Genomic DNA, 17,658 nt, shown 5'->3' on the forward strand with positions numbered 1-17,658 from the left:
AAATAAAATAAATAAAATAAATAAAATAAATAAAATAAATAAAATAAATAAAATAAATAAAATAAATAAAATAAATAAAATAAATAAAATAAATATAGTTATATATTTTTAAACAGAATTATTATTATATTATCTTTTTATTTAGGCCTGATTACCCTTAATTTTAGAAATATTATTATTTTTATAATCTATAGTAAATTTATTATTCTCTACTATAATAATCTATATAGAAAGTTACTTAGATAGTCTAGGGCGTTTTAGGTAATAAATATAAAAATTATATAAATAAAAAATATATTCTTAAAATAATTAGTAGAATACTATATATAATTATTTTTATTAATTTCTATTTATTTAATATAATACTATAAAGTCTTTATTTATAGATAATTTTCTAAGATCTATTTAAACGCTTATTTAATATAGTTATTAATTTTAATTAAAAAAATTTAGTTTAAGATTATCCAGGCAGCAGTTCTAAAGTATTATAAAAATAAAATTTATTAATATAAAAAATAAGATAGATCTTTATATTATTAACTAATTAAACTTAGAATATATAATTAATTTTCTTAATAATAATTACTAAATTATACTAGTTTTTTAATATTTTTTAAAATAATTAATCCTAATACTAGTTTCTAGTATTTATATAAATCTTATCTTTAATATTAAAATTTATAAATTAATTAAATTAATTAGTTATACAAGTCTAAACTTATTAAATAATTTATATATTTTTTTTATTAATTTTTATATTTATTTTATATAGCAGGCTAGAGCTCAGGCTTACTATATTAAGAATATTAATAATAAAGATTTAGAAAGATATCTAATTTAAAAAAATATAAGATTTATATTCTTATTTAATTATAAAAAATAATAATTCTATAGATTCCTAGGATAGGGCTATAAAAATAAAACTAATTAATAATAAAAATTGTAATTAACTATTTTAATAATAATTTATAAAAAGAATAAGCCTTTCTGCTATATACTGGTTAATAATTTTAATTTATTTAATAATTTAAAAGTAATATATTATTAAAATTTTAAATTTTATTTATAATATATAATATAGCTTATCCTAGAATTTTAATATAGATTATTTTTTTAATCTAATATAATTATATTTAAAATTTTTATTTAAGGATATACGTACTCTAGAAACAACTAGACTATATTTTATATAAATATAATCTTTATATATAGTATTAAAATAATTTATTTAATTAATTAATTTATTATGATAAATATAGTAGCAAAACTATAATAGTCCTTTAAAAATATTTAAAAATTTATTAATAAATACTATTCTAGACAGTCCAATATTAGTAAAAATTATAAAAATACTAAAAAAAAACTTTTTTTATATTTTTTTTACTTATTAATTAAATAATTATTTAAATAAAAATATATATCTCAGTTCTAGGTATCCTAGTAATATTAGTATTTTATAAGATTTAATATCTTTATTTAACTTAGTTAAATAAATAATAATTAATAATAAGTTTTATTTAACAGTTTAGATACGTAGGTCTTTATTATTTAAAACTATTAATAAATTATTAAAAAATAGTTTATTTTTTAAAATATATTTTTTTATTATAATAAACTTATTTTTAATAAAGTTTTAGAAAGATATAGTCTTAATTATTAAAAAATAATTTATAATCTATAAGTATTTCTCTAAGGGGGTAAGAACTATCAGTAATTTAAAAATTATTAAAAAAGAATATACTTAATTCTTTAAATATTTTAAAAGTAATAAGATTTATTTATAATATTATACCAGGATTTATTATTATTTTTATAAATTAATATATCTTTAAGATATTATACTTTCTAGGATAGAATTAAATTAGAGAGTAATATTAAAAAGAATTTAATTTACTATATCTAATAGATATTTAATCTCTTAGTAATTATACAATATTTTAAGACTTAATAATTAATTAGAATACTAAAATAATCTATATATTGGAATTTTTTTAAGATTAATTATTGTTTTTCTAAGATATAAAGTATTACTAATAATTTTTTATTATAAATATTATAATTAAATTCTACAGAAAATATAGTCAGAGTAATAATCTATTAAATATTAAATTTTATTTATAAATTATAAGAATATTTTTATAATAATTTTATTAATAACATCTATTTCAATATAAGTAAGAAGTATAGAATTATGATAAATAAAAATAAAAACTAAGATTAATATTTTCTTAAATATCTTAAAAACTTTAGTATAGATATAATTCTAATTAAAAATAATATTTTTTCAGGTCAATTATATCAGAGATTATATTATTTTATTATAAGTTTTAATAAATCTTTAGTAAAAATTATAAAAATCTAAAAATAATTAAATTTTTTATATAATTATGAAAGTTTTTTATTTAATAATAATTATAAACTTTATTAAATTTATCTAGATACCATTAATAGCAATAATAAATCCAAGAAACATAGTTTTTATAATATAAATCTTATATTTATAAATAATAGCTTATAAGCCTGTGATTTATAATTTTTTAAATATTAAATATATATGTAACTTATATTTAATTATATTATTATTATAAATTAATATATTATTAATATAAATTATAATAAACTTATCTAAGTACTCTATTAAAATCTTATTAATAAATTGTTAGAAGGTAGTGGATCTATTAATAAATTGAAATAAAAAAATTTAATATTTAAATAAATTATATTATATTTTAAAGATTATAAGATTTTTAAAATAGAATTTATTTAGATCCAGTAAAAACCCTATACCTAATTTAATAAGAATCTTAGTATTATATAGATATTCTATTATTTTATTAATAAAAAGTAGCGAATATAGGTCCTTTTTAATTAAAGTATTTAATTTTTAATAATTTATATAAAAATAGAGATCTCTTTTAAGTTTTCAGACTATTAAAATAGAAAATATAAAAATATAGAACTTAATATAATAAATCTCTTAATTAGATTCTTTATAATATAATTATAAAAGATCCACAGCCTTTTTACTATTATCTTATAAAAAAATAATATTTAGAAAATTATTATTTTTTAATTAAATCTTATAATTATAGTATCAGAATGGAGATAATATATTAAATTTTTCTTAAAAAAAATATTTATTCGATTATAGTATTACTTGAAAAGAACTTTTTTAATTTTATCTTTTTTGTTTGTATATAGAATCTCTAGTTTCTCTATAAGAATTTTCTTAAAAACATTGAATAAGATAATAAAGGTCTTTATCTCTAAATTCTTTTAATATTATTAGAAGCCAGCTACTTTAATAAAAATTATTTCTTTATAAAAAATTTAATTAAAATAAGCTTTAATTTAGACTTCAGGATTCTAAAAAAAGACAATATTAATAATTCTTTTTATTTAGATTATATTTTATCTTTACTAGAGTCTTGTATAGGCTACTTTAATTAAAATAAAAAAATTAATTATAATTATAAAAATTGTAGTTGGTTATTTTTTAATTATATTTTATATTTTTAAATTATATTTTATTAATACTTACAATTCACCGGAAGCTACTTTAATATAATTTAAAGAATATTTATAAAAAATTTAATTTTTATCTTATTCTTTAATATTAATTAGCTTGACTAGATCAATCAACGATTCTAATAAAACAATAAGATATTATATTTAATAAATTATATTTTTTTAAAGATAGTACTATATCTTTTCAAGTCTAATATAGGAAAGAAAATATTTAAAAATTAATAAATATTGATTATAAAATTTAATTAGATTATATATATTAAATTAGTATTTTATTTTCTATTAAAATTTATAATTAAAAATGCCTTCTTTAAAAATAATATTAAATTTTAGAATATTAAACTAATTTAATGATAAATTAAATTTTTATAATTAAATAAATATTAATTCTGGAATTAGCAAGTATATAAATAAAAATAATAATATTATTTTTAAAAAATAGAGTAGTAATTATAAAACTATTACTATTATTTTTTAATAAATTTTATAAATTTATTATATTTATTCAAGCTTCTAATTTACCTAAAATAGAGATTTTTTTAGATATTATTTTTTATGAATTTAAATTTTTTTATAAGGGCTTCCAGAGCCTTTACTTATATAATTTATTTTTTAGAATATTCTCTACTTTAATAATTAGACTTTTTATAATAAAAATATTTTTTTATTAATATTTCCTTAATCTTTAGCTCTATATTTAAAATATAAGTTAAAATCTTGGAAGCAGTATTCTAAGAGTTTAAAATATTAGAAAAAGTATAAAAATTATAAGATCTATTATAACTACTAGCTATAGTAATATTACTTCTAATATAATTTTTTATTAAGTTATTAATTAAATTTATAGAATTTATATATTCTTCTATATAATTATCAAAGGAGTAATACTTATTATTAAAATTATATTAAAAAATGATTTATTATATAAATTTTCTTTAAAAATCTTTTTTAATTCCAGCCTCCACCGTGAAGTAATAAGAAATAAAAATAAAAATATAAATTATTTTTAATTTTTATATATGTCCCGATACTGATAGCAAGTATTATAAATATTATAAAAATTAGTAAAAATAGCTTTTAAATATTCTAGTATATTTTAATATTATTAGAAAGATTAGTTATATTTAGAGTTTAAATATTAAGTATCTTCTTATATTATTTTTATAATAGTTAATAATATAACTTTTATATATTACTAGAGTAATAAATTAATTAATATTAATTTTTAATTTTTAATATATAACTAGTATCTAGTTTTTAAAGAAAATAGTCTTTCTATTATTAAATAGAGATAAGTCAGGAATGTTTATTATTTTTTTTAAGAATATTTATATTTTAGAAAATAATTAAAATCTAATAAATAACTTATACTATAAAAATATTATTCTCTAGTAATATCATCCTATTTCTAAGTAAGATTAGTTATTTTTTAGTTTTAATAATTTTATTCAAAAATTATCTCTTTTAATCTCTAAATTATTAAAAATCTTTAAAGGTTTTTTAAAAGTCTGCTTCAGGTCTCTTAAATTAAATTTTAAATTTAATTTAATTAAATCTATTTTCTTAGTCTGGTTCATCAGGTAGTATTACGGAAAGTTATTAATTATTCTTAGAACCTAGAGTTTAGGTATTTTCTCTAGCTATTTCATTTAATTAGTCAGTTATCCTTTTGGCTGTTAGACATCGCTAAGAACGTTGGATAGGGACTATTAATAGCTTAGTAGAAGCTAGCCATATACAGCAATAGGAAGAAATGAAGAATAATATTTAAAATTATAAGATGGTTGTTTAAATATAAAAGAAGCCTCATATTAGTGCAAACTACTCTAGAACCTCAAGTATAAGGAGTGAAAAAGGAAAATAAGAAGTATTATAAGCACTTGCAAGAAAAAAACAATAGTAAAATAAATAAAACAAATATAGTCATATATTTCTAAACAGAGCCGCCGTCACATTGATTAGTATTAATATTATTATTTTACTTAAAATAAAAAATAAGTAAATTATATAAAAATATAGAAGATATTTTTTTAGAATATATATAATACAAGATTAAAATATTTATATTTAAATAATATTTAATATTAAAAATTATTTTTTATTAAAATTATAATTAGTATTTACAGTAAATAGATAATACATAAATAGTATATATTATAAAATATTTTATCTTAATTAGAATAGCGTATTAAATATATTTATTCTTAAAAAATATTCTAATAATATTATAAGAAAAATAAATAAAAAGATTGATAGAACCTAGATAAAAAATTAAAAAAGTTTATTTGAATAATAAGTGAAGAGGAGCCATAGAAAAATTACAAAAATTAAAAGATAAAAAAATATAAACGATGTATATTTATATTAAGATATACTTGAATATTATAAATTATATACTAAATATAAATTTATTTAATATTATTAATATCTTATTAGACTTACATATTTTATAATTAGATTATTTTATTATTTAATAGAAATATACTAATAATTTCTTATCTACAAATTATAAGATTATTTTTATTAACTAAATTAGTTAGCTCGTTCCAACACAAAAAACTATTAATTATAATGGATTAGTCTAGAAATAGTCGAGCTATTAAAATAAAAATCTTTAAAATAATATATAAAATTATAAAAATTATATTATTATTAATAATAGTTACAGATTTCTCTATTATTTATAAAACATTATTTTTAGTATGAGACTACTAATTCTTCAAGAATTAATCTATTTTATAAATATAAACTATCTTTATTATTATCAGTAGAATTGTAAATATTTAGAAGCTAGATTTCTATTTAATTAATAGGTCTCTTATCCTAATAAGTAGATACTATCTATAAGAGATTGTACCCTTATACGACTTGTAATAAACCTATCACGAGAAATATCTATATCTAAAATAATCCCCTTTACCTTAAGATTTTAATTAGTAAAGTATTTAAAATTATATAATCTATAAGTCTCTTATAAATGATAAATATCCGCGAGGAGTATTAACTAAAAAATTAATAATAATATTTTTAAAAAAATATAATCTTATATTTTATATACTCTAGATAGATTTAATTTTTATATTATTCTGTTATATTATTTTTTATAATCTTATAATTCAAAACCCGTGCGATAATTTATTAAATTATATCTATATAAAATATTAGAAATTATATCTATAAGAAATTGGAGGATCTTAATAATAGTTTTTATAAAAATTTATTAGAAAAGATTATAGAGAATACTAAGAATATAGATATTTTTCTAAACAAATTCTCTAAATAATTTACTATATTAAAATAGATTATACTATTTAAATCTACACTAGACTTACCATAGAAATAAAAAAGATTTTTAATAATTTAAATAATTTAAAAAATATTATTATAACAATAAAGAATATATAGACATCTATATACAGCATTTATAAGATAATAAATAATATAGTATTTATAATTATATAATTTATTAATTATTTAATATTTAATAAGAATCCACTAGAAAAATAAATAACTAAAATAAAAATAATAATTACTTAGTATAATAATATATTTAGATTATATTTTTAATAATATATAAAAGAAAGAGACTATAATAATTTATTATAAATAAAATTAGATTAGATTCTATAAATTCTTGGAAATATAATTAGAGAATTTAAATAATAAAAAATTAAAGATTTAATTATAGATTTTACTAGTAATCTTATATAAAAAGATAAGACTTTATATACTGCTGATATTAGAAGGGAATAAAGACTAAACTAGAATATAAAATTAAGAAATTATAGATAATATAATTTATTTTTTTTCCTTTTTTTGATAATTAATATACGATTTATAGATGAATAAATTATTTAATTAATAAATAAGATCTGTTGGCTATACTTGTGAGAATATAATTAAATTTAAATAAATAATAAATTAGAATTCTAATAAAAAAATCTAAGTTTTTTATAAATAAAATAAAGCTACCTCTGTAAAGTAGTTTATAAGAAAAAAATTATAATAATATTATTTATAAACCAATTAATTTTTAAATATATTTTCACAAGCATTAGCTAGTAAGACTATAAATATTATTATTTTAATTTACTTTAAATATACAAAAGTATAATATATTATAATAGATTATTATTAATATAAAAAAAGATTTATTATAAATAATAACTAGCTACATACAATGAATATAAAAAGTTTAAAGTATCTTTTATAATTTACTTTAATTTATGAATATAAGAAAGATTACTCATAAAAAAAGCCTAAAGCAGTTTTATAATATAAATATATTAATTATTATAAATATCAAAATAAACCTAGTACTAGCAATAGTTATAAAAATGATAAAATAGAAATTAAATTATAAAAACATGCATAAGATGTTTTTAAAAAAAAGATTTAATTAAAAAATATAATCATTTTTATTTCAAATCTTACAAATATAGAAAGTATTTATAAAAAATATTAAGATATTATAATCACGACGTTTAATATAAAGAAAATTATATTAAAAGTATTATAGATATTGTGATGGCAGCTCTGTTATATATTACATAATATTTATATTATATTATTTATTCTATTTACTTTACTACTACTAGTATTGTTTTTCTTTAATAAATATTTATATTTATTTTTCATTTTTTTTTTCTCTTTTTTGATATTTAGAATTCTAGAGTAGTTAGTACTAATACAACCTTATTTTATATTAAATAGCTATATTATAACTTTAAGTATTATTTTTCTTCTTCTTGTCTTACTATATATAGTTATTTATTTACTTGAATTATTAGTAATCTTAACCTGCGTTCTAGCGGTACTTAAATAACTAATATAATCTATCTTAATCTATAAATCTTTAAATAACTAGTTAAAATCGTTAGAAAGAACACCTAGAATTCTAGCTTTGATATTAGAAATAACTAATAAGTATTTACCATAGTAAATAATAAATTTAATTAGAAAAGTAAAATTAGCTAAGAACAATTTTATAATCTATATGAATAAGATTCTTAACGAATCTTTAATATCCTTTTAAAGATTATAAATAAATTAAAAACTTGAAAATATATTACTAAAATAAAAAGAAGTATTATCTTAAATAAATAAAATTAATAAAGCTAGAATCTGCTTACAAATCTTAAAAAAATATTTTTGTTATATGAATTATTTATTAAATAATAAATTTAAATTAAGATACCACATTGCTATTCTCTAAAAAAATAATAAAAATTCTAGATTTCATTTTATTTAATAATGAAAAAATTATTATCTTTAAAAACTAGATCCTAACTATATATAAAAAATTTATTATGTCTTAATCAATTTAATATTCTAATTATACGTAAGGCCTATATTATTAATTAATATAAACAAAATATTAAAAAGATTTCTTATTCTTTATTTTTAAATATTATCAACTCTTATTATAATACTAGTAATATATTAGAATATTTTATTAATATTACTTTTATTAATTTAAATAAAATTAGGAATACACATCAGCAGTATTAAAATCTACAAATAAAAATTAAAAATAAGTTTTATATTTTTATTTTAATTTTTTATTATCTAACTATAGAAGCCAGGATCTATAAAAAATTCTAAAAAGAGAATCTCTATAATTAATTTTTTAAGCTAAAGAAGCTAACCATGTAGTTATTTAATAATAAAAAACTATATTCAATAAGTATATATAAGAATATAATGATTCTATTAATTTTATTAAAATCTAATTAAATAATATTGAAAAATAAGTTTTATTATTTATATTAATATCTAGGATTCCTATATTGTTATCTTTAAAAATATTTTATTTAATAATACTTCTTTTAAACTAACTACTAAAGTATCTAGTATAAAGCTAGAGATTGAAAAATATCTAATAAAAAATACTTTTGCTATAAAAAAATTAATTATATAAATAGAAAATATTTTAAGTAGAAAATCTACTAAATCAAGATCGTAAAGATTCTAATAAGGAAATTAAAATTAATAAAAAACAATATCTAAAAAAACCTTTATTTTAAATAAATTAAGAACTTATATAAATATATTAGATCTTCAAGACCTTCTAAAAAATAATAATAGTAATTTTATAATTATTATTTTATTTTTGAGACAATATTATCACTTTTACCTATATACTTACTAACTCTATAGTAAATACTTATTTAATGATAAAAATTAATTTACTATTAATATAATTTAATATTTTATATTCTTAATTTAAAAAAAAAAATAATTTTTATCGCAGGTTTCAATAGCAAGTAAATAACTAATCTAATATATATAATCTATTTAATTATTATTATTAATAGTTATTAATTTTTAAATACTTCATTTCTTATACTTAATTTTAAAAGATATGATATTATACTAGAAAAGATATAATTTATTAAATATAATATTTTATCAAATTAGTAGAATTATAGGTTAATATTAGTATTCCAACTAAGTAATCGTAAAAAATAAAATTAATATTAGATTTCTCATTAATATACTTTAAAATATTCTAAAATAATTTCTAGTTAACTAGACACAATAATATAATGTAATTTAAAAAAACTATAAAGTTTAAAAAATAAATAATTTGAATTTTTAAAATATTAGAATATTTTATTTTATATTTATTAAAGAAGTCCATATAAGGCTATAATAAAAATAAAATAAAATCTAAATAAAAAATTTATAAATATTATTTCCTCTATAAAACTATGAAATCTAGATTATACCCAAATATTATTTTATATATTTTACAAAAACTTACTCTTATTAGTACAATAGAATTTTAGAAATATCTAAATATATACTTTTTTAAAATTAAAATTTTTATTACTTTATTAAGTACTATTAAAAAAATTGTTTTTATAAAATTAATGATCTTCTTAACATCAGAATAAAATTAAAAAAAATCTTATTTGAATAATACTATAATCTAGGAAATATTTTTTTAAAACGATTAAATACTTTATCTCTTTTCCAATATTATAATTATAAAATTTGATTAGAAAGAGAAAATCCGTCTAAAATTACTTCTTTTTATAAAATAGTAATAAAAAAGCTTTAAGCAGTTTATAATTATATTATAAAGAACTCTAATAAGAAATTTATTATTTTAAATTTAATACCCTTTACATCCCCTATTTTAATAATTGAAGACTCTAAAAATATATTTTATTTCTAGATTAATTATTAGCAATTAAATGTACTCATAGAGAAATTCTTATCTAATATTTTTAATTAATAAGATAATAGATTATTTATATAATATTAAAATCTTCACTAAATTTAATATATATTAAGATGTTAAGATTTTCATTATATTAGAATAGTTTCTATTTTAAAAGATCTTACTATATTTTAAACTTCATATAAGATATTTAATTATTATATTTTATTTTTTAGATTTATAAATAGACCTATTATATATTAATATTTTATTAATAAAATATTAATAGAGTATCTAGATAAGTTTATTATAACTTGTATCAATAACATATTAATATATAATGAAAACACTATTAAATATAAACTCTATATTTATTTAATATTAGAGAAATTATAAATAGCTAGTCTGTAAATTATTATCTATAAATATAAATTCTATATTATAAAAAAATTTCTAAGATTTATTATTATTATTATTATTAATATCTAGATGAATCTACTGAAAATTACTATCATTAACTAGAAGATATTAATTATTATATAGAAAATTTAATTTGTTTAAAAATTCTTATGATTTGTATTATTAATTGATTAAAAGTTATAACTAGATTATATGTTTTTTTACTAAAATAATCCAAAAAATTATTTTTTATTTAGGATTAAACTTACGCCAAGACTTTCTATATATTAAAAAAAGTTTTCGTTTTTATTTTTATTTTTATTTATTATAATCCTACTCCTAACATGCCTGGAAATTAATAAATATTATAAATAAAATTATAATTAAAATTTTCTTTTCGCTAATCAATAGAACTTAGTAATTTATTTAGTATTATGTTGGAACTATATTACTTACTAAATATAATTATAATATCTATAATAAGAAATTATTAATTGTTATTAAAGCCCTAAAATATATTATTCTAAATGAAAGAAATTTTAATATATAAATTACCTTAGTATTCTTATAAACTATTAAATACTAGAATACTTCATAATTATAAAATATTAAAGTATCTGATAAACTAGATAAACAAATTTTTTTTATTATTTTATAATTGGATTCTATCCCGTTAAAAATAATATTTTAATTTATATTTTAATCTTTAAATAAGTTTTTATAGAATATTAAGAATAGATTCTTCTATCTATAAAATATTTAAAGAATAAAATATATCTTTCTTTAGACCATTTTAAATTTTAATTATTTATTAATTTAAAACTAGTCCCTATAGAGGAGCATTTATAATAACAAATTATATGTATCTTTTTTATTATTATACTAGGAATAGCTTATTTAAAAAAATATATATTCTAAAGAATAGATAGACTCTTACTTTTTAATAATCTTTTAATAGTTTTAGATAATAGAAATCTATGAGCCTAATTATTTAATAAAATTTATTATTAATCTTTATTTACTCATCCAGACCGTATAGAGATATTAAATCTTATTAAATATTAATGTTATAAAAATATTGAGAACTATAATATATATTACTATATAAATAATGATTTGATTTATAAATAAAAAATATATATTAAAATCCTTTTCTAAAGTTTTTACAAGCTTTTTTAATCCTAGATAAATTAGAATAATATTTTTTATAGATTTCTAAATATTTCTGTGATAGAATGGGCTGGATGGAGGTCTTATCTTATTAGTACCGGCCTAACTGATGTTCTAGTTTTATAGTAGTTCAGCCAGTGTGGTCTGGGTTCTTGTGGTAACGTACTAGGATAGTCATAGAAGTCATGAGATTATTAGTAATAGTTCAGGATCTCCTCACCTGCTATAAAGTAATACTTCTTAGTATTAGGTTATTAATTTTTTAAGGATTAGTCTCTATCTTATAGATATAGATTATATTATTATTATCAGTGGAATCCTACATGTTTAGTAACTAGTTTTTTATTTAATTAATAGGCTTTTTATTTTAATAAGTAGATTCTATTATATTCTAATCTTTCTTTTTTTAATTACTTAAGGAAGATGCCACCTCTTGAAAATTATAAAGAAATAAAATTAGTTAGTGATTAAACTAATTTAGAATTATTCTTAAATACTATTTCTATTATTGAAGAGATCTAATAATTAGAAAATTATATTTATTAGTTAGAGTAAGCTAATAATTTATAATAGAAAATAGTCCATCTCTAGAAAGATTATTTTCTTAGTAAAACTTTATTTAAATATTATCAATTCTTCTCTGAATCTAATAAGGAAAAAGAAGAAATTAAATTTAAAAATATTTTTTACTTTGCATTGAACTTTAATCTTTAGAAATATTAAAAATAAATTATTAATTTAAAATATATATTTTAAAAGACTCTTAGAAAGTATTTTATTAAAAAATATAAGATTCTTATTACTGTTAGCTACATGGACCTAATATATAGATAAAAATAATATTATTTTATTAATAATAAAAGTCTAGAAGAGAGATAACTATTTAAAAAATTATAGCTTTAATTTAAAGATTAGATTCTTATTTTAATTTAAAATACTATTATTCTTTAGTTAAATATTATAATTTAATTTAAATAAGCTTATTAGTAATACAGTTAAGATCTAAAAGAGTTTTATATTTATTTTAATATTTTAGAGTAATATTTTCCCTGTTAGACTAAAAAAGAAAAAATTTTATTATATTTTATTAAGTTATTACTAGATTTAAATTATTATATTTAAGAATATATTCCGTACCTACTTAAAGAATAAAAGAAAATAATATCTATTACTATCTATTACTATAAGTTATAGAATAATAAAAGAAAATATAAATAAAATAATAAATAATTTTATAATTATAAATTATATAAATAGATTTCAAGTTATTATAATAATAAATTTATTATAAATAATTATAATATTTTATATATAATAGTATTAAATATTTTATAAATTATTATCCTATTAAAAATAAAAAGATTTAATCTATTAAAATCTACCAGTTCTTATCAAAGCCAGAGGGAAAAGTAGAGGAGTTAAAAAAATCTTATAATTTTAATTTTATTATTTATAGTAAAGATTATTTATTATTTTTATATTTTTATTTATATTTAAAATAATCTTGAAATTTTTACAGACCTAGACAGTTATATAAAGGTAGATATTATTAGTTATTAATTTATTAAAGTTTATAAACTTTAACATGTTCTAGTTACTATATTTAAAATTAAAATAATTAATTAAATTAATATTCTTATTTATAATATATAGGAAGTTCTTATTATTATTATTAATTCATAAGGAAACACTCAAACTTTTAAATAGTATTATATAAAAATTAATAGAGATCTTTAATTAAATAACAGCCCTGTTTTATTATTAATAACTATATTTTAAGACCTATATATTATCTTATTAGTATGGAATTATTTATAATAATTTAATATACTATTAATTTCTCTCTTTTCTATTATTAAATTTATTAAAATAATTTAAAATTTAATAAAAATATACGCTGTCGTTAAGCTTCCTAAAAATATCTAGTTATCTAAAAAAAAATTTTATAATTTATTATTAAATCTAGAATTATTACCAGTTAAACTTTATTAATTCTGTAATATTTTCTCTATAAATTCTTTTTAATAATTATTTTTTTATGGCTATGTAAACTACGCTATTAATCTTAAATTTAATAAAATATTCTTATATAGTCCTATATATTTTCTTTTAGAAGCTAAACTTAAGGTTCTATAGAAATATATTAAAAAAACCTAAAATTAGATTAAATATAATTTTTTAAAAGTCCTGCAGGAACTTCTATTTTTTTATATTAAAAAAAATAATAGTTTATATCTTTATATAAACTATAGGAGTTTAAATAAAGTTTTTATAAAAAATTATTTTTTTTTATTTTTTATTTCGGAAATTCTTGACAGGGTTTCAAGTAATAAATATTTTTTAAAAATTAATATTAAAAATATTTAATATTAAATTCATATTAAAGAAAGGAATGAATGAAAAATAGTATTTTATATTTAATATAATTATTTTAAATATATAATTATATTATTTAGATTAATTAATGCTCTGGTAATTTTTCAAAATTATATATATATTATATTTTATAGATTTCTTAATAACTTTTATATAATATATCTAGATAATATCTTTATTTTTTTATTAGATAGGAAATCCTATATAAAATATATTTATTAAATACTAGAAAAACTCCGAGAAACTAAGCTTTATATAAAATTATTAAAGTACTCATTTTACCAATCCTAAATTAAATTTCTAGAATATATTATTAATATTAATAGTATATCTATAGATTCTTACTAAATAAATAATATTATTTTATGGTTATTACTTAAAAATTATTATAATATTTAAGTTTTCTTAGGAATTTATAATTTTTATTAATAATTTATTTAAGATTATTTTTATATTATATTATTTTTTATTTCTTTACTTCGTGGAGCAGTTAATAGATAAAAATCTAGAAAAATCTAATTAAATCTATATAAATAAATAATTTTTTATTATTTAATTATTACTTTTTAACAAGTACTCTTATTAATATATTTTAATTCTATAAAATTTTAATATTTAGAAACTAATACATCTAAAGAAGGCATAAGTAAAATCCTATCTTAATTTAATAATAAGAGTATATTTTATTTAGTAATTTTTTAGTTTTATAAATTTTCCAGTGTTGAGCTAAATTATAGTACTTTAAATTAAAATTTATTTACTATTATTTATTCTTTTAAATAATAGTAATAATATTTTAAAAAGATTTTTTAAATAATTAAAGTCTTATTTAATTATTTAAACTTATAATCTTTCATGTATTAAACCAAAGTTAATAAGAAATAAATCCAATAATTAATAAGTTTAATTTTTTTTAATTTTATTATTAAATATAAAATAGAAAAATTAAATTTAATAAATAGATTTTCTAGAATATTTACTAGATCTTAAATAGAGTCCGCTCTTCAAGAAAAATTTTTAACTCTAATTTATAAATATTTCATGGGTGTATCATCCCTAATAATTAGAGATTTAATAAATATAAAATCTTAGTTTAAATTTTAAGATACATAGGATTATCCTGGATTTAATATTTATATAATATTAAGTTTAAAAAACTTTAATAGTTAGGTTAGTATAGAGACAGCTAACTAAGCTGCTTGGAAGAATTTATTTTATAAGATATTTATTTTCTAATTTATAATAATACGTGTGTGTACCATAGAAGTTTTATATTTATAGAATAAAGATCTAAAGACTTAATAAGAAAGATCACTATTTAATAAGAATAATTAGATTAAAAGTATTAGACTATTAAAGCTATTAGCTATATTTATTTTAAAGACTATTTTTATATTTTATCTTCTAAAATATTATGTTAAATACTTATCTATCTATATTATAATAATTTATTAGCGGGATATTTTAGAAAGATTTAAATAAAAATTTTATTATATAGAAAATTCTATTAGAGTGGACTATATAAGAATATAATTAAATATATTTAAATTTATTTAATATATTAAGATAATACAACTCTAAAATATTAATTATATAGTAATTTTAAATTATTATTAATTTTTTTTTATTTTTTTATAAAATTATTAATAAATTTTATTATAGGATTACCTCCAATTATCTAATATTAATAAACTATTAATTTTATCTTTATTATTATTAATTAATTTTTAAAATACTACTTTTTCTTTGCTATTCTATTAACTATAATAATTTTTAATTTAACTAAACTTTTCCATCAATAAGTTAAACTAATATTCGGATCTTTTAATAGAATTATATCTAATTAAGATTTAATATTCACTAGTAAGTTTTGGTCAGATTTAAATTATAATAATTATATAATCTTAAGGCTTTCTACTGTATTTTATTTATAAATTAATAACTAAATAGAAAGACTAAATTAAATCTTAAAATATTATTTAAAATATTATTTTATTTAATTTTTTATAAATTAGGCTGCAATGTTGCTAATTATTTAATTTATTTATAATAATATAAATAATATAACTATTAGATAACTATCTAATAAAATTCTTTATAACTATTTATTAGATTTCTATATTAGAATCAAGGATGATTCTTAATAATAAGAGATTCTAGCTATATAAAATAGAATCAAAAAAGTTAAATAAATAAGAGAATAATTCTAAAAAATATAGTAAATAGCTACGGAAAAGTAAAAGGAACACTATAATAAATATAAAAAATTATTCTATTTTAAAAAAAAGATTTAGTTAAATTATTAATTTAGAACTTATATTTTAAGAGATCAAGAAAGCTGGCTCCAAAGTTTATAAGATTTTTTTAGATTTTAAAATAAATTAGATTATAAACGTATTACTTATATTTACTTAAGAAATATAGATAAATCTATAATATATTTTATATCTTACTATTAGAGCTGTGGAATATTAGTATAAACTATAAAGAAATACTATTAATACCAGAGTTAGACAATAAGGAAGAATAAAAAATTAAAAAAATTAAAAACTATTAATAATATAATAACCAAGACTACTATTTAATTAAATAGAAAGAATGGTTTAGTAAATATAATTAATAAATCTTTAGTAAAAACATAGCTAATATATAAGAATATATTAAAGATTATTAAAGTTAATAAAATCACGGAGGACTATAATTGAATAATCTTTATATTAGATATATATCTTACGGATATACTAAGTTATATAATTTTTTTTTAATTTTTTTAACTATAAGTTAAATATACTAAGAAATATATTATATTGTCCTATATAAAATAATAGGAAATATTTATATATATTTAGCTAGTAATATCTCTGAACTAATACCAAAGTATTAATAAATATTAGATATTAATATATTTATTAAATAGCAAGGATATACATAGAAAAATTATTATAAATAATTTAAACTTTTAAAATTATTATTATTTTTTCTTTATTTTTTAAATCATTCTCTGAATTACTATTAAA

General features: G+C 14.7%; 2 protein-coding genes across 2 annotated transcripts; both read left to right on the plus strand.

Annotated features, from left to right (window-relative positions):
• Positions 1-14,464: 14,464 nt before the first annotated feature.
• Positions 14,465-14,632, plus strand: BO80DRAFT_343175 (uncharacterized protein; the record flags this gene model as incomplete). The annotated part of the gene is made up of 1 exon (XM_025715221.1): positions 14,465-14,632. A coding segment is annotated over one exon (168 nt), but the record flags the coding sequence as incomplete, so codon positions are not given.
• Positions 14,633-14,686: 54 nt separating this feature from the next.
• Positions 14,687-14,863, plus strand: BO80DRAFT_343766 (uncharacterized protein; the record flags this gene model as incomplete). Its single annotated transcript, XM_025715245.1, has 1 exon — positions 14,687-14,863. A coding segment is annotated over one exon (177 nt), but the record flags the coding sequence as incomplete, so codon positions are not given.
• Positions 14,864-17,658: the final 2,795 nt, after the last annotated feature.

This window comes from Aspergillus ibericus (assembly GCF_003184845.1).
Source record: "Aspergillus ibericus CBS 121593 unplaced genomic scaffold BO80scaffold_1, whole genome shotgun sequence".
Taxonomy (NCBI): Eukaryota; Fungi; Ascomycota; class Eurotiomycetes; order Eurotiales; family Aspergillaceae; genus Aspergillus; species Aspergillus ibericus.